Source organism: Podarcis vaucheri, assembly GCF_965113315.1.
Source record: "Podarcis vaucheri genome assembly, chromosome: 11".
In the NCBI taxonomy this organism is placed as follows: Eukaryota; Metazoa; Chordata; class Lepidosauria; order Squamata; family Lacertidae; genus Podarcis; species Podarcis vaucheri.
In genome coordinates this window covers 16,124,746-16,143,769 of record NC_138749.1, presented here as the reverse complement: position 1 = coordinate 16,143,769, position 19,024 = coordinate 16,124,746, and the positions used below count along the sequence as shown (strand labels likewise).

Below are 19,024 nucleotides of genomic sequence, written 5' to 3'. Positions count from 1 at the left end.
GGGGGCTCTTCCTAGTCTATGGGAGAATAACACAAGCTCATCTCAAGCCACCAAGAGCGAAGATTGTCATCTTAACCTGCTCTTCTCAGACAAGCCCAGTCCAGCAATACAATTTTGCGACAGAAAAGTCTCCTCTCACAAACGAGCCACTAGATATATAATCAGAAGAATTGTGATAGGATGCTGGAATACTTGGTGAACCTACTTACAAGAATGAACTATGTGTGGCTTGACAAAAATACCTAGTGAAACAGGGTTGAAACGGCACGGGGAGAACTTCATCAATGGGCTTCTTAGCTAAGATATAACCAAAGGGAACTCAAGACTCAAACGCCATTGAGTTACTGTCTAAAATACTTCCAAGCAACCATATCCATGCAGTGAAGATCTGTTTCACCTAGATGTTTGGCCTAGTTCTGGAATGTTTAACCAGCCCCCTGCCCCACCCTGAGCGCTGAAATTTCCATGATATTGAACCCTCCCTCCCAGTCATTCTGCCCATTTATATGCCTTGCTGAAAAGCAACCGTGAAAACATGAAGAAACTCAAAACAATATTGTAAACAAAATACCAGTGGACAGTGTTTGTGATCCAGTTGTAAGAACACTTAGAGGTTCGTTCAGATGCAACCAGTAGGACTTATGCACACAAAAAATGGGTTTTTAAGATTGTGGCACGGACAGGAAAATTCATTGGGACAGTATTGTCTGCGGACCATGAAATATTTTGTACAGACACAGGGACGGTTCAAATATATTAGTATCTCTTTGTATATCTACGCTCAAGAGTTGTGCAAGGCAGTTCCATGTTCAGTCTTTTATGATTCTCGTTTCAGGAGGACATACGCGCCCATGACAGCCAGGAGAGCATACTGCAAACAAAACATATAGATTACTTTGGTATCTAACATAACTCTTTGCATCTCAGATGTCAAAAATCAGATCCTGTTTCAGAATAAGTTTTCAATATAGTACTGGCACCAGTTTTTGAAAAGCAAAGGATAGGTCGAAATTGTCTGCAATGTGAACGAACGTGGATTCCCAACTGGCCAATATCCCTTCCAGTGGAGTAATTCACTCTTGCCTGGTTCACACATAACACTAAACCATGGTTTACCATTCCATGGTCTATTAAACCATGGTTCGGCATTATGTGCAAATCCTGCCCAAAGCTTAACTATGGTTTGTTCACTGCCAACAAACCACAAACTGCAACCATGAACCTTGGGTTTGGTTTGGTTTTTTAAAAAGCTATGGTTTGGTGTTATGTGTGAACCCATCCTTAAAAGTGATTCAGCCACCAGATGCTCACTAAACTACAAAGAAGCTGGAAACAGACTAACTTTGGAGAAGCAATGTATTTCATTCATGGCTGGTTAAATGAACTATGGCTTCCAATTATGTATAAACCTGGACTCTATGTACATCCCTATGTGTGAGTGAAGCTGCACTCATGACTGAAGTGAACGGAGCAGGAATTCTGGGCGCCACTGGAGGGCACATGGGGCTCTGAATAAGAGTGCATATACTTATGCATGTAGATGTATTCTTACTTGATTAGAGATCTAATATTTGACCCTTGGTGTGTTTCAAATAATGATTAAAACTGAAATCTAACGGAGTCACAGAACGCACAGTATTACCGCATGACTAATTATGTGTGGAAATTATATCTACAGCTATACAAAAGCAAGGTTTATTTTAATACTGCCTATAGCAACATTGTCGGGAATTTAAAAACATTCTGTTGAGCAAAACAAAAAAGAATAAAAAGCTTATTTGTAAATGTGACACATGGCTAGTTTTCTCTGTGGCGTATTGAGAACAGGAAAAATAAAAACACTGCTCTATTTGAATACTCACGCTCGCAAAAATTCTCCAGCATGATCCTTGATGCAAAGCAAGATGCTGCCCTCAGAAATATGAAACGGGAATGATATCTGCATAAGGCGAACATTTCCTTGAGTATAGTTTTAAAAAATCAGGGAATTGAGGCTTTGTACATTGACAGTCAGGTGCTAGGGACCTCTGCTTCACAAACTCCACTGAAATTAATGGGAACTACACAACAGACGACTAGTAGTTTTGCGCAATTCCCATTCACTTTAATGATACTGGCTTTCGCTGCATCAGCATTTGGTTTTTATTTACCATCAAGCGGTGTAAAAATTTTATGAAATAAATATGCCAATGCATTGAGCCCACTGTGTGCAGACCAAAATTATCCCATATCTGAAACATGAGCCTTTAGTGGCAAAAGGAAGTAGGCGTGATAAAATCTTCCAAGCACCATCTTCTCTCTACCAGGGAATCTGTTCATGCAAGTTTGCAGACTGGGTTGGCGAAAGAATTGCTTCTTTGCCGAAAAAGTTATTGGCCCCAGAGTTAAATCTTTACTTACCTTAAATTTTGGATAGTCGTTCATGATTATGGTCACCATTCCAACATACGGCAAAAACCTGATTCGTGGAGGTTAAACAGAATAGCATAAAGTCATTTCAAAATAGCCTGACTTAATGTAGCATTTTATGCTTTTATTTTTATATTTAAGCCAGACCAGGTACAAGCCTCAGGAGCTTCAAATATCAGAATTCACCATTAAAGGAGAAAAAGGTTTCTAGCCCTTTTGGCTAGTATAGTTTGAGAATCTGATGGCTAAAACTGATAGAAGCAGAATAAATAAAGGCTGAAAACGAACAGTCCATTTGAATGTATGCAATGGCCGGGAAGTCAGGGTTCAGTTGGCCCAGAACAGCCCACATCCTCCCTCCAGAGAGACAAGCGCTGATTTGAGCAAAATAAATGCACACAAGACAGATAATAGTTTATGTAGCACTGCAGAAAGCTTTGGTTGGTCCAAATGAGAGCGGAGTATTCACGAGCAAAGGAAAATACGGCAGTGCAATTAAGACTCACTAATGCCGGCATGGAAAGATTTTTTTTCACAGAAATCCGAAAATCTGACACGGGGGGAAACAGTCCACTCAGCACGTTTAGCCTGGAAAAGAGGAGACTGGGAGGAGAGAGGACAGCTACCTTCAAATATCTTAAAAGACTGTCACATGGAAGATGGAGAGCAAGTGCTTGTTTTCTCCTGCCCTGGAGGGTAGGACTCGAACCCATGGCTTCAAGTTACAAGAAAGGAGATTCCAACTCAACATCAGGAGGAAGTCTCTGACCGCAAGAGCCCTTGGAAGGTGATGGACTCTCCTTCCTTGGAGGTTTTTAAGCAGAGATTGGATGACCACCTGCCACGGATGCTTTAGCTGAGATGCCTGCATAGCAGGGGGTTGGACTAGATGACCCTAAGAGGTCCATTCTGAGTCTACACAGAATGCCTCTGCAGCAGGGGCGGGAAGGAAGATGCAGCCCTCCAGGCCTTTCTACCTGACCCTCAGGAAAATCCCCAGGCTGCTCTCCTTACCAGCCCTGCTTTGAACCCTCCCTGAGTATTTTTCCCTTGCTGAAATAAGTCTGTGAATGCTGATAATGCCTCTTGCTTGACTGGGTGCAGGAGGGAGAGGGGCATGTGAGGGTGTAGAACAGGGGTAGGCAACATTAGGCCCGGGGGCTGGATGTGGCCCTACCGTCTTCTCAATCCAGCCCGCAGACGGTCCAGGAATCAGCATGTTTTTACATGAGTAGAATGTGTCCTTTTATTTAAAATGCATCTGTGGGTTATTTGTGGGGCATAGGAATTCGTTCTCCCCCCCCAAAAAAAAAAAAATAGTCCGGCCCACCACACGGTCTAAGGGACAGTGAACCGGCCCACAGCTGAAAACGGTTGCCGACTCCTGTTGTAGAAACTAGACCTTCATACAATGATAACAAAATACACTTTTTGCTCTGACCGCTTTTTCTTCCGGGTCCTGCCTGCCCCCAGGTAGTAGCCCAGAAAGGAACGGGGTCTGCGATCTGAAAAAGCCTTCCCACTCCTGCTAAAGAGGTTTGCTTCAGCCCTGCTTTCAAAAGTCACCCACCTATTACCCTTCATTTCAGGGGCAGCACAGCCCACCCTGCAGCCACACTCACCCTCGTGCCCTGCCAACAACGTCCTTCTTCTCAAGCCAGTTCTGGCCTTCTTTGTACAAGCCTCTGTCGTCAACTTCGTTATTGTCGCCCTTGGTCAGAAATTTGATGTTGCCGTTTTCCCTGCCAAAACAACAAGACGGCAAACGTGTTGTGGAGCCACACCTGGAAGCCGCCCATTAGAATGTTTGCAAAACAGAACGGATAAGGTACCAATCTGCCCTTCCTGCTGCCTTTTAATAAATATCGAGACCTTCATTTCTGACTCTTACTGACAGATCTAAGCACCTATTTCTCCCCGGGCTGTTAATAATTTACTTTGGGCAAAACAAAGAGTTATCTGTTTAGTTACTAGATGCCAGCCCTAATGGGGTTAAAGAGAAATAAGGGTGTTTCTTGATCTGGAAAACAGGCACCTGAACATGGGAAAGTAACAAGAAATCTGGGGTCCAAGAAAGAGGTTGTTTCAATTCAGAAAAGCTTTGAGGGAATAGCAACCAGACTTACATTCTCTGGGCTAGAGGCAGAAGCCTGGGATTGTGTTCTGCCCAGGTATCTTTTAACCACAACTCCCATAATTCCTGATCACTGGCCATGCTGGCTGGGGCAGAGGGAAGCTGTGATCCAAAAGGTCTGGTGGTGCAAACCACAGGGGCAAACTCCCTGGCTGAACCCCTCAGCACCTGCTGCTAGTCAGTGTACATTAAGTCTGACTTGGTGTAAGGCAGACTCCTATGTTCCTAACATTGGTTTCAGCTCGTGATTAAGTCTGGAGCACAAGCCCGGGTTTGAAGCACACACTAAGGCAAGCCATGGCTTAGCTCAGTACAGGGTGGCAGCAGAATGCCTGGAGATGAGCAAAAAGGCCATGACCTTCTTTCCCAGAGCTTGCACATTTGCATTAAGGAACCCCTTCGTCTGCAGTCCTCTGTGATAAACCACTTTATGGAGCTGGTGTTTTAAAAAGCGGTTGAACAGCTGCAGAGTGAAAGAAAGTACTGCAGGTGCTTTCGAAACCCAGTAATTTGGAGAGCTGAGGCTGACTGCATTGACAGCACTCATTCAATACATACATGCACCAAATACGTCCTTTTTTAAATTAAGGAATGTACATTTAGCCCAAGTATTTCCTGCCCAGTTCACCCTCCCAATTTCACTTCAAATGCAAATCTCCATTCCTTCTAAGCATTCTGCATTCTAACAGCCAAGCAAGATGACTACGCCAGGGACAGCACTGAATTGTTTTTGCCATTACTTTTCGTGAACTTTGATTACTCTGTGTACAATCGGAATATCTCTGCCTTCGACTTTAAAAACCACTATTTCCCCGGCCCTGATGGGGTCGTCCCGGAAGTTTGTTAAGAACAGCAGATCTCCTCTGTGGAAGGCTGGCTCCATGCTGCCACTATAAAGGAAAGAAGAGAAACAGGAATTAAAGAGTCAGTATCATTCTTCTGTCAGGGAGGAAGCTTGGTACTAGTTTTCTTCTTTAAAAATTGCTATTACAGTGGTAACTGAAGAAAAATCAGTTATGTTCACCGGCTATTGAAGCCATACCCTGATATTCGACAGGTGACGTATTTCACATTCCAGGATGCACTATATCCCACTATGCCCAAATACATTTCAAATGTATTTGCCTGGAAATGAAATGACGACAAGGGTTGGTGTCTGGCAGACCTCCCTTGGCTGCGAGACTTGGAATCCTTGCCCAACCTGCTCCCTGCCTTGCAGGACTTTTCCCACCTGGCTGGGGGGGGGCGCCCTGACTGACTCTAGCTACAAAAGCTGAGGCTGCTGAACAGACTCTTGGGCTGCAGTGTTGTTTGGGGTCTTTGTTGGGGGTGGGGAGAGTGCTGCTGTTAATTTTTTTGCATATTTATTTTAAATAAAAAAATTAGGTGCAAATTGCTCAGTTTGGTTGTGTACATATTTATTTTGTTTAAATAGAAAAAATTATGTGCAAATTGCTCAGTTTGGTTGTGTAAATCTTGATGTTACGTTTATTGTTTATTACTACTTTTGTTGTGCTTGCAGTTGTGTATTTTTTTATATGTTGCAAGTCGCCTTGAGCATGGTTTTAACTCTGGAAAGGCAACGTACAAATAAAATGACTGACTGAGAGCATTCCATAGGCAGGGGCTAAAACCGTTTTTAATCAAGCTTATGTGATTTTTATTGTACTTTTTACTTTGGTTGTAAATAATTTTGGGCCTTTTTTAGTGGTACATGATGCACAGGTTGAATAAGCTTAACTAGGGATATACATCAGGCAGACAACAGTTGCAGAAACCACACATCCTGGTCTCCTTCCAAGATCTGCAGATACTATTTTAGGAGCGGAGTGGGGCATAAGCTATGGGTCACTCGCTAACCCAGCAACAGATTTGGTTTAACACAGGCATACCTGAGCACTACAACGATAGGACTCTCACTCCCAGTGATAACAATAAGGCCTTTCCATATCATCAGCGCCGAAGACACAATCATGGCAAAATTTAAGACTTGGTAATAGAGCTGTAAGGAAGGGAAGAGCTGTGATAAGTGGAAACAGCAGATCAAAAACCTGAGATTAAGAGAGCAAGCCAACAGATGCCAGCAGGGTTCTCATTTCCTGATGTTATAGCAGCACAGGCTGCACTAGCACAAAATGCACTGGGCTTAAGAGGGATTGCTCCAGCTCCAGAGCTGGGGAAACTAGCTTGGGTGTGAATGGCACAGCCCAAACACTTTTAAGGAACGAGGAAGCAAGTGTGAAAGGAGGCGCCAGGGCGAGGGAATCTCCTGATAAGACTGGACTCCAGTAACCCACATTTGTGCTTTTATAGCTCTACAAGTCACAATGACCCCCACTTCCATGTTTGGGGAGGGGGAGAGATTATTATACTGCACAGAAACATAAATGGCCACAGCTGCGAGTCTTGAAAGAACCAAACCAATGCAGAAAACTATTAACGGTCGAGATTGTTTGCTTCCAGGAAGGAAAGGGGAGGCACATTCTGAGATGTAAATACTGTAGGATCTTTTTATCTTCAACAGACACACGTTGAGCTTCTTCGACAGAGGTGAAGGCTCCCCAGGGCGTCGTGCCTTTATAACAGGCGGCTTGGTGGGGTTGCACAAAACAGGGCAATCAAAAACAGACTGCCGGGAAGGGGGGGGTGCACTGACCACAACACTGCCGCCCTCACCAGAGAGGGGGAAAGTAGATCAATGCAGAGGGGAAAGTAGGGCACTCCGATTTCACCTGCCTGCACAAGGCAGCTGTGCAGTGCTCAAAAGGAACCCAATGGATGGCCTCATTTCCTGGCTTCTTTCAGAACAGGAGGTAAAATTGTTCAAAGGCAGAGGCTGGGGGTGGGGGGGGGAGAGAAATTAGAACATTTTTTTTACCTTCACCCTCCATGATTTATTGTAGTCACCCAAAAACATATGTACTCTGCTCACAAAAGTTAAAATAATAACAGTATTTTTAAAAAAAAATACGGAGAGAGAGAAAAACACAACACAATAAAAAGCCGCCGAGCTAGGGTTTGTTTGGACCCTGGGTGAGAATATGGTGGCTGAAAGGGAGGGAAATGAATGGATATTGATTTATAGATAAAACTGTTTATTAATGTTACATTTTTATATGTAACTGTGTGCTTTTGTAATATTTTGTTTATGATGTCTGTTGCTGCTTCAGTTTTTTGAGTACCACCGCTTAGAGAGATTTAAAATATATTAAATGGTATAGAAATTAAGTAATCAATCAATATAAAACCACCCATTGGGTGGCGTCTAGTGAAATAGTTCCGTTAGCACAAGGACTTGGACCTGAACAACTGAACCTTCCCTTCTCCTCTGCCCATACGCCGCCCCCCCCCAAAAAAAACCTGTTCTTGAAGTTACCCCCAACCCTCCAGAGCAAATCTGGTGAGGGCTCCAAGAGAGGAGGGGGAGAGAAAGTTCTGTTGCACAAGAAGAAAAGCTTGCACTAGCAGAAGTACTTCATATTGACAGCGTCCATTGAAATTATTGGTTTTTGTTGCTTATGCATTTTTACAACTTATATATACATCATACAATATCCATCATTTATCCCTTATCCTCAGACTTCCCAGTCCATCTCTCCCTGGCATTCTAGGTAGTCTTTTATTTCACCCATTTTTGTCTCAAACGTTCATTTATTTAGTGTTATCTGCTGCTTATAAGTTCATTCCTACTTGTGGGTTAAATTGATTGTTGCACCCTCTAAGATACCGTCCACTGAAATTAATGGAGATGACTAACTAAGGCCCATTCACTTTCAATGGTTCTATCCTGAGCATAGCTTAGTCAAATACAAACATTATTTGGAACAGCCCAGTTCAATTCCTGACATGTCCAGGGAAAACTGGGAATGTCCCTACTGGAACTCCGGCCAGCTGCTGCTGGTCAGTGTAGATAATACTAAGTTCAATGGTGCAGCAGCCTGACTTGGTGTTCCTATAAGTTAGCCCTTCCCTAGACTGGGTGCTCAAGTGGACCTGTGATTTTGACATGCAGTGAAATAGTCATGCAAACAGGCTCACCCCACATTCCCCATGACGCCACAAAGCTGACAAGAAGCTCCAGCCAAGACGTGGGGAGTGAAATGTACACTTGGTTATATGCTGGGCAGGTGGTGGAAGAAGTGTCATAACTGCTTAACCTCAAAAATGAAGCTCCACTTGACTTACATTCTTAAGACACCAATTGGGTTGGATGAATCATCCTTTCATCAATCACCCACCCACCCGAAGAGAGACCGGAAATGTAAAAAAAAGGAAAAGCTGTGTTCTACATCCTCTTTGCACACAACCCACAATAATAATAATAATGATTTATTATTTATACCCCGCCCATCTGGCTGAGTTTCCCCAGCCACTCTGGGCGGCTCCCAATCAGTGTTAAAAACAGTACAGCGTTACATATTAAAAACTTCGCTGAACAGGGCTGACTTAAGATGTCTTCTGAATGTCAGGTAATTATTTATCTCTTTGACATCTGATGGGAGGGCGTTCCACAGGGTGGGCGCCACTACCGAGAAGGCCCTCTGTCTGGTTCCCTGTAGCCTCACTTCTCGCAATGAGGGAACCGCCAGAAGGCCCTCGGCGCTGGATCTCAGTGTCCGGGCTGAACAATGGGGGTGGAGACGCTCCTTCAGGAATACAGGGCCGAGGCTGTTTAGGGCTTTAAAGGTCAGCACCAACACTTTGAATCGTGCTCGGAAACGTACTGGGAGCCAGTGCAGGTCTTTCAGAACCGGTGTTATGTGGTCCCGGCAGCCACTCCCAGTCACCAGTCTAGCTGCCGCATTCTGGATTAATTGCAGTTTCCGGGTCACCTTCAAAGGTAGCCCCACACAGAGCGCGTTGCAGTAGTCCAAGCGTGAGATAACTAGAGCATGCACCACTCTGGCGAGACAGTTCGCAGCCAGGTAGGGTCTTAGCCTGCGTACCAGGTGGAGCTGGTAGACAGCTGCCCTGGACACAGAGTTAACCTGCGCCTCCATGGACAGCTGTGAGTCCAAAATGACTCCCAGGCTGTGCACCTGGTCCTTCAGGGGCACAGTTACATTCATTCAAGACAACTCTCCTCCATCAAAACATTCCCCTCTCAAGCACTTCCAGGCTTCCTTATTTTATCTCTTGGCATCCTGTATGACGAAAGGGGGGGGGGGGTCCTGCATTTATTTGCTCCTAAGACGCTTTGGGGCAGCTGTGAGGAGAAACAGACACACAACCCCACCAATTTTAAATATGGAGGATGAAAGGAAAGAAACTGGAACTCTGAAGAGTAGAAAAACAAACCCTTTTCAGCTCTTATTTTCCAGAATGAGAAGCCTGCCACGGAATTCTGCTCAATACTGATCCAGACTAGAATCCAATGTATAGTTTGGAATACATATATTTGTATAGTTAGCCGAGTAACAACTTAAACACGTTGCAGGATTCTCAGAAAACAGACCAGAGGCAATTGTATTTCATCCAGCAGAGCATTACTGCTACTGAAGGCAAATGAGCATAATGGTCACAAATCCAATACATTCAGGGTTGGCACTGTCCATAGGAAATCCAGTTGCAGCAGACTTAACTTAAACTTAAAATAAGACTAAACCTTAACACTGCTTACAGAACACAACAACAGAAGGAAAAGAGCTTGAAAGAGGAAGTGAAGCCCAGGCTCCTTCTGGCCTATTATTATAGTCAGCATGACCTTGAAAGAAGAGATAACAGAACCAGTTTAAGCCAGCTGTACTCAGTTTCTCGGAAGGAATAACCCAAACATCATGAACCGCCAGCAAGACAGAAATCACAACTAAAGAATCCCTGATAAACCCAACCTCCGTTTAAAAACCTCTAATGAAGGAAAGTCTACAACCTCCCAAAGAGGTTTTTAAACAGAGGTTGGATGGCCTTCTGTTTTTAAATATGCAACTGCTTTTATAAAGGTTTATACATATATAGGTCCTTGCAGGCAACAAGACAAACGGTAATTGTGCTTTTCTATTACCTGGCGCTTGTTCATTCGCCGCAGGTCACCAAATATATCCATGGCTGCAGCTTTCTGAGGAGCCAATAACAGAAAGAGAGAAGGAGAGAGAAATGTTATTCTTAAACTAGGTAAGGTAAGGTAAAAGGTAAAGGACCCCTGGACGGTTAAGTCCGGTCAAAAGCGACTATGAGGTGCGGCTCTCATCTTGCTTCAGGCCAAGGGAGCCGGCATTTGTCCAGGTCATGTGGCCAGCATGACTAAACCGATTCTGGCACAAGAGAACATTGTGATGGAAGCCAGAGCACATGGAAATGCTGTTTACCTTCCCGCCACAGCGGTACCTATTTATCTACTTGCACTGTTGTGCTTTTGAACTGCTAGGTTGGCAGGAGCTGGGACAGAGCAATGGGAGCTCACCCCATTGCGGGGATTCGAACCACCAACCTTTGGATTGGCAAGCCCAAGAGGATCAGTGGTTTAGACCACAGCGCCACCCGTGTCCCCTTTTCTTAAACTAGGTTGAAGTGCAAAGCTGTGAATTCTACCAGGTGTATCTTTCACAGAAAGGATGTGGGCAAAAAGTATGGTTAGGTTGTAGTGAACACTGAACTGCGACCCTCGTTCTGGTATCAGTTGTATGGAGAGACTTAGGACAAGAATATGTAACCTTTGGCCTTCCAAATCTTGTTGGACACCAACTCCCATCAACCAGCATGGCAAATGGTCAAGGATGATGGGAGTTGTAGTCCAACAACATGGAGGGCCACAGCTTCCCCAGCCTTCAAATACACCCCTAGCCAACTTTAATAAATTGTTGCTTTCAACTGCTCAAAGGGCTTCACGTGCATTATCTAGCTGCAATACTTATTGACTTACCTTTCAGGGAATCTTGTATCGTTAGCCCTCATACTGCAGACCACCTATGCTAGTCTTCACCATCCTGGTGCCCTTCCAGATGTGTTAGACTACAACTCCCATCAGGCACAGTGAGCATGGCTGTTGGGAGTTGTAGTGTGGCACATCTGGAAGGACACCAGCTGGGCAGAGGCGAGATTCAAACCACAGGCTTCCCAATTCATAACTCAGTTTCTTAACTACTACACTTCCGCTTTATAAGCAACTATATTTTCTTTAAGTGTTTGCTTTTTGACAGAAGCATTTCATGTTACTTAACATGACACCAGGCCAGCAAGGCAGGAGGGTTGCTAAGGAACCAGAACTTCATACTGTTCAACAGATATATGTATGAAAACCTCACAAATCACACAATATCTGCTTCCAAAATTACTACAAAAGAGTAATACACCTTGCATGTAGTACAAAATGCAGATTCATTTCAATTTCCCAGGTTTGGCGTATCTTAACTGGAAATGCTTAGTCAGCCTAGGACAGTATTAAGAAGTCTGACCGCAGCTCAACAGGGGTTTCCCCCAGACCTGTTATTTAAGCTCCTTTTGTCTGAAGATGCCAAGGACTGAACCAGAAACCATCTGCCTGCAACACACATGCTCTACCACTAAGCTCTGGCCTCCCCTGTCCTTATAATCTGAGAAGTTAGCACACACTTTCCAACATTTTAACTCAGCAGCAGAGAACTGCAGCGGAAATCACTTTGGGCTCACACATCAAAGCTTGCAAGACTAACAGTTCAAGGATGTCTATCTGATGCCTCTCAAACCACACTAGGTATTCTTCAGCCTTTACACCCTTGCAGCAGCGTGTGGCAAGAGAGGGGTTGGCATGAACAATGTCCTCCAGTGTCCCCCAAGAGACAGGGATGCCACAAATTTGGATGGCTTTAAAAGAGGATTGGGGAAAAAATCCGTGGAGGAAAGAGCTATCAATTCCTATTGGCCACCATAGTTACCGTATTTTTCGCCCTATAGGACGCACTTTTTCCCCTCCAAAAATGAAGGGGAAATGTGTGTGCGTCCTATGGGGTGAATGCAGGCTTTCGCCGAAGCCTGGAGAGCGAGAGCAGTGGGTGCGCACCAACCCCTCTCGCTCTCCAGGCTTCGCGGACCTCTCCACAAGCAGCGGGAGCGCTCCCGCTGCTTGGGGAGAGCTGCCTGCATCCCGAAGCCTGCACGCGCTGAGATCAGCGCATCCAGGCTTTGTGGACCTCTCCGCAAGCAGCGGGAGCGCTCCCGCTGCTTGAGGAGAGTTCCCGGCATGCCGAAGCCTGCGCGCGCTGAGGTCAGCGCGTCCAGGCTTCGCGGACCTCTCCACAAGCAGCGGGAGCCAGCGCTGGGCTCCCACGGCTTGCAGAGAGCTGCCTGTTTGGGGGCTGGGGTCGGGGGAAGCTCGGGCAGCCCCAGCCCCGCGCCTGGGGGGGAAATAATTTTCCCCTCTTTATTTCCCCCCAAAAAAACTAGGTGCGCCTTATGGGACGGTGCGTCCTATAGGGCGAAAAATACGGTATGCTTCACCTCCACAGATGGAGGAAGTAATGCCGCTACTGGAAACCAAAGGAAGAGAGAATACTCTTGCGCTCAAGGTTCTGCTCCCTGGTTTCCCACAGGAATCTGGTTGGACAATGTGAAAACGAGCTGCAGGACTGGATGGCCGCTGGCCTGATCTAGCAGAGCTGTTCCTATAGAAGGAAATGAAAAATGACCAAGAGCAAAGGGTAGAGCATGAGACTTTCGATCTCAGGGATGTGGATTCGAGACACACCTTGGGCAAAAGATTCCTGCACCGCAGTGGGCTGGACGAGATGACCCTCCTGGCCCTTTCTACCCCTACAAGTCTAGGAGTTGCAAAAGTCTTCCCTGCTCACTCCTTGTTGCAGGGTGATGTCCGGACTCCATACGATGAGGCTGGAGAGTCAGAACCAACTGGCAGCCCAAAACAAAGCACCATGGGGAGGAGCAGGGGAAAGCAACACCCCACCCCCATATACGCTTGGGGTGCATCATGCAAAAGTAGCGTTGTAAGGGGACCACGAGGGTCAGCTGGTGCTTGCAATGCCCGATGTGAGACTCGAACCCACGACCCTGAGATTTAAGAGTTTCATGCTCTGCCGACTGAGCTATCCCAAGGACCAACTTTAGGTTGCAAAATAAAGCGACTGGTAATTTAAATATTATTATTATTATTATTAATTCGTTTTTGAAAACAGTGCAAATATAGATATATAAGACTGCGAGCCCCCAGCCTCCACTGAGTTCCAAAAGCAAGCCTACTTAATTGCAACCTGGCAATTAGAACCTTTAGACCCCCTATTTGTGTGTGTGCCCCCCCCCCTCCTAGCAGCAGGTAAAGAGGGTCGCCAAACAAGGCTCTGCTGGAAGAAGCCCCTCCCCTAGAGCCCCCTTCCCCAAATGAGCCCCCCCTGAGAGGGGCTCGCGAGACCTCTACTCACAGCAGCAGCCTCCTCCCTGCCGCCGCCGCAGACCATTCACATTCCCCAGAGCAGCTGGCCCAGGTGGGACAAGGCACAGGGCTCACGCTTTTTCGCGCAGGCTTCTGGGAATTGTAGTCCCACCCCTTTCCCCTCTCGCTGCGATCCCGGTGCAGCAGAGGAGAACTGGAGAACTACGTCTCCCATAATGCAGCTGCGCAGGGAGAGGAGGCCCTTTCCGTTTACTGTCTTGGCGGCCGCGCTAGTGCCTGAAAGCAGCGATCTTTTGTCACAGGGAGGGAGGAGGGTTGAGGCTTATTTATTTTTTAATTTTTAAAAAACAAAAACCAGCCACGATACAGGGCCGCCGCGCTGAACCAATTCGACTCGGGTTCGAGGGAAGCAGATTCGGATACTCGCGTCAGGCGGTACTTAGGACGGCTAAGCATTCGAGAGAGTCTGTTAAACCGTGGACGTCGTTCATTGGCGAGAGGGGAAAAGAAAGGGGCGGGGCTTAGAGAGGTAATCGAGCGGTAAAGAGGCGTGGTAAGCTGAGTCATTGCTGGGATTTGGAGGCGGGGCTAAGAAGGATGCCGTGTTAGATTTGAAGATTCAGAATCAGCGTTACGGATATGAATGACGCTGGTGGAGGAGGCGGGGTTAGTGAGAAGGCGTTTGATAGTGAGGTGTCAAATATAAAATGCAAGGTGGTAGTCCTCAAGCACGCTCACCTCCCTAGGCATGACCAGAGACTGCAACCTGGAGGGTTTTTCTCTTTGGGCCTTATTCTCTTCCCTACATCACTAGTGGAGAACCATTTTTTTTTCCTGTTCCAGGGCTAAAAATGGGTGAATTTCAATAAATGTGAATTTCACTTTTGCACCAGCAGGTAGATTCTCCACATTCACACAACCCTCTTGTTAAGTTGTGGGTGAACATATCAGATGACACATCCATTCTTCAAACAGCTCTTGTTTATTCACAGGCCAGAACTGAACTGAAGGGTTCAGCCAGCCTGCTTATATAGAGCTCAACTACAAAGCAACAGTAACAACTTTCTGTAACTATCCAATCACTGAACGTCACTTTCAATTCCTTATTTGCATATGCGGACCTGAGTGAAAACTATCTACAGTATCCCCCTGCTGGCCCAGGGTGAGAACTTCAGTACATAACACCTCTCTATGCTCCATCCATGCAAGCAAGAAGGACATGGTCCAGCCAGGCAAAAAACACTCAAGGGTGGGTGCAAAATACAACGGGTGAGGTGTATTGCCTGTGGAGAGTCCCAATGCCTGGACAGAGAAATGTGAATGTATCCTTCCTCAGTCTGAAGCTCTCTCTCACACACCAACTGCCTACACCGTGTGCCTTGGCTTACTTGCAAGAGTTGTTTTGTTGCACTTCCTCTGGAATAAACTTTATGCAGATCATATGGCCCCTGCTGGAGTTTGGCTAACAGATTTGTTGAAGAGCTGATGGCGAGCAGGTGCTTTACTTCAATGGGTTGGTTAAAATCAGCAGTGGGGATCCTGCGATCTCCCAGGTGTTGGATTCCAACTCCCATCAGCCCCATCATCTAGCATGGGATGATGGGAATTGTAGTCCAGCAAGATCCGTAGGCGTCAGGCAGCTATTTAGTCCATTCCAGCTACATTATTGCATGGCAACTTACTTTAACACAGAAATTCCAGGAGCTACTGGGATGGTTTCCTGCCATCGTTTGGGCCCGTGAAGCATTCAAGAGATGTGTGAGAAAGTGAACATTAAATCACAAGTTTCATCTGCCTGCTTATGTGGCCACACGAGAACGGCTGCTGAATTCAACTGTAGGAACATTGTGTAAAACTCTTGTGCATGCATTTTCACAACAGTTTTGGAAACTAGTCCAAGGTACACGGTGTCTGACTCAGCTTCTCATTATTGTAAGAGCAATTTGCGAAAATGCAGCATGTTTAGCCTGTCTTCAAAAAGCCTTGCGTTAGAGAGGAAGAGCACTTTGTTCCCAACTTGGAAACACAAAGAAATGGTCTCTCCTGACCTCCATACAATTTCCTCCAGCTTCTCAGTAAGTGTGGATGCCTGTGTTTTATTATCCACCGTTTGTGCGGCATTTCCACTGGTGTGTGTCACTGCTTGGTGCCAAAATCCTAGAACAGCAACTGGCCTGTATTTTCCAAATGAGGAATAAGAGTTGCCTACTGAATGGAAGAAAACAGACCCCTGTGGGTTAATTCTTTTTTAAAAAAACAACAACAACATTGGACTTGTTGACACAAACTGGTGCGTGTATACTGTATGTGTAAGCAAATAAATAAATAAATAAATCAGAATTTTTTTGCTTGGTTGTCAGATTTGGAGGGGGAGAGGAGAGTCTGATTATTTGAAGCCATGTCTACACCATATATTTAAAGCACATTTATACCCCTTTAAGAGAATCCTGGGAACTGTAGTTTGTTAAAGGTACTGGAATTGTAGCTCTGTGAGGGCAGCACCCTCGGTAAACAACAGTTTCCAGGATTCTCAGTTTGGGGGGGGGGACCCTGACAGAGTAGTATGTGTGCTTTAAATGTATGGTGTGGGGGTGAGAGTCTCCTCACCTCAAAAAATATATTGAAAAGTTGGGGGGGTGTCAGAAAATGGCAACCAGAATAATTTCCTGTTACTATATTCCCAAGCAATGCCGCCTGTTAGCTCCAAACTGATATGTACAGGCAGAGACAGGAATGCAATGCATAAACCTCAGGATTATGAAGCAGATTAGGGATGAGGCTAGCAGAACTCTGGATAAATCACTTTTTCAAGGGATTTGGATAAAATAATTAATCTGAGCCTTGAGAATGCACATAGAGGTGAAAGAGGAATGAAATATACTCGGAGTCGAGAGTGGATTTCATGCTCTTTATTCAGCTCATAGTGGTGAGGAGGAATGGAAGTTCCCCCAGAATGTCTGCTTTATATACATTATTTACACAATGGGCTCCATGTGATTGGCTAGGTAATTCCGGGATTCTCCTGGAGGCCAATCAAGTTGCGGATTCACTTCCACCTGGAGCGGGATTGGGTGGCTCATGTGCACCAATCAGACTGCTGCATTCTGGATCCTATTGTTCTAGGACCAATCAGACTGCTGCATTCTGAATCCTATTGTTCTAGGACCACTCAGACTGCTGCATTTTGGATCCTATTCAACTCTGTACATAACAAGGCAGTAGGAAAGAGTGTCTCTCTCCCAACTTCCTCCTTCAGTTCTATGTCGTTTTTCACCTCTCTCAACATATAATATAATAATATAATAATAATAATAATTTATTAGTTGTACTCTGCCCATCTGGCTGGGTTTCCCCAGCCACTCTGGGCGGCTTCCAACAAAGATGAAAAATACACTAAAATGTCACATATTAAAAACTTCCCTGAACAGGGCTGCCTTAAGATGTCTTCTGAATGTCAGGTAGTTGTTTATTTCTTTGACATCTGATGGGAGGGCGTTCCATGGGGGGGGGCACTACTGAGAAGGCCCTCTGCCTGGTTCCCTGTAACTTGGCCTCTCGCAGTGAGGGAACCGCCAGAAGGCCCTCGGAGCTGGACCTCAGTGTCCAGGCAGAACGATGGGGGAGGAGACGCTCCTTCAGATATACTGGACCGAGGCCGTTTAGGGCTTTAAAGGTCAGCACCAACACTTTGAATTGTGCTCGGAAACATACTGAGAGCCAATGTAGGTCTTTCAAGACCGTATATGGTCTCGGCGGCCGCTCCCAGTCACCAGTCTAGCTGCCGCGTTCTGGATTAGTTGTAGTTTCCGAGTCGCCTTCAAAGGTAGCCCCACGTAGAGCGCATTGCAGTAGTCCAAGCGGGAGATAACCAGAGCATGCACCACTCTGGTGAGACAGTCTGCAGGCAGATAGGGTCTCAGCCTATGTACCAGATGGAGCTGGTAAACAGCTGCCCTGGATACAGATTTGACCTGTGCCTCCTTGGACAGCTATGAGTCCAAAATGACTCCCAGGCTGCACACCTGGTTCTTCAGGGGCACAGTTACCCCATTCAGGACCAGGGAATCCTCCACACCTGCCCGCCTCCTGTCCCCCCAAAACAGTACTTCTGTCTTGTCAGGATTCAACCTCAATCTGTTAGCCGCCATCCATCCTCCAACCGCCTCCAGACACTCACACAGGACCTTCACCGCCTTCACTGGTTCTGATTTGAAAGAGAAGTAGAGCTGGGTATCATCCGCATGCTGATGAACACCCAGCCCAAACCTCCTGATGATCTCTCCCAGTGGCTGCATGTAAATGTTGAAAAGCATGGGGGAGAGGACAGAACCCTGAGGCACCCCACAAGTGAGAGCCCAGGGGTCTGAACACTCATCCCCCACCACCACTTTCTGAACACGGCCCAGGAGGAAGGAGCGGAACCACTGTATGACAGTGCCCCCAGCTGCCAGCCCCTCAAGACGGTCCAGAAGGATGTTATGGTCGATGGTATCAAACGCCGCTGAGAGATCCAGCAGAACTAGGAAACAGCTCTCACCTTTGTCCCTAGCCCGCCGGAGATCATCAACCAGTGCGACCAAGGCAGTTTCAGTCCCATGATGAGGCCTGAATCCTGACTGGAAAGGATCCAAATGGTCCGCTTCTTCCAGGTGTGCCTGGAGTTGTTCAGCAACCACTCGCTCAATCACCTTGCCCAAGAATGGAAGATTTGAGACTGGGCGATAATTGGCCATTGTGGCCGCATCTAAAGATGGTTTTTAAAGAAGCGGTTTAATAACCGCCTCTTTCAGCGGGTCTGGGAAGGCTCCCTCATGGAGGGAAGCATTCACCACCCCACGAAGCCCATCGCCCAGTCCTTCCCGGCTAGCTTTTATAAGCCAGGATTGGCAAGGATCAAGGAGACAGGTGGTTGGCTTCACTCGTCCAAACAGCCTGTCCACATCCTCGGAGGTAGCAGATTGGAATTGATCCCACACAACTTGACTAGACAGGACTCTAGCACTCTCCCGCCCTGGCCCTGCTCCCACGGTGGAGTCTACTTCTTCCCGAATCTGAGTGATTTTATCTGCAAAAAACTTTGCGAAATCATTGCAGGAGATCATGTGGCCCATACTGGGCCCCTATGTCACAGGTGGTTCCGCTAAATTGTGAACCACCTGAAA

General features: G+C 46.2%; 1 protein-coding gene across 3 annotated transcripts; it reads right to left on the bottom strand.

The window, feature by feature from the left end:
- Positions 1-581: 581 nt before the first annotated feature.
- Positions 582-14,018, bottom strand: SEC11C (SEC11 homolog C, signal peptidase complex subunit). Of its 3 annotated transcripts, none has more exons than XM_082191727.1 (8): positions 13,891-14,018; positions 10,545-10,598; positions 6,436-6,545; positions 5,284-5,433; positions 4,032-4,151; positions 2,401-2,458; positions 1,863-1,939; positions 582-871 (listed from the first exon to the last, which is right to left on the bottom strand). In XM_082191727.1, exons 1-8 carry the CDS (start codon positions 13,924-13,926, stop codon positions 832-834), a joined length of 645 nt encoding a protein of 214 aa, XP_082047853.1. In that variant the 5' UTR covers positions 13,927-14,018; the 3' UTR covers positions 582-831. The 3 variants fall into 3 exon arrangements, with proteins under 3 accessions (XP_082047853.1, XP_082047852.1, XP_082047854.1); XM_082191726.1 differs by having other exon boundaries at positions 10,545-10,603; positions 13,866-13,985; XM_082191728.1 differs by lacking the exon at positions 1,863-1,939 and having other exon boundaries at positions 10,545-10,603; positions 13,866-13,976.
- Between the last annotated feature and the right edge of the window lie 5,006 nt (positions 14,019-19,024).

Bases quoted from the DNA above. Each gene is read 5' to 3' on its own strand.
- SEC11C (XM_082191726.1), bottom strand. From the start codon at position 13,926: ATGGTCTGCGGCGGCGGCAGGGAGGAGGCTGCTGCTGTGAGTAGAGGT. The intron at 10,604-13,865 runs CTCAGGGGGGGC...TGTTATTGGCTC, and splicing joins TAGAGGTCTCGCGAGCCCCT to CTCAGAAAGCTGCAGCCATG. The intron at 5,434-6,435 runs GTATGCCTGTGT...TTTCCTTTATAG, and splicing joins CCTATCGTTGTAGTGCTCAG to TGGCAGCATGGAGCCAGCCT.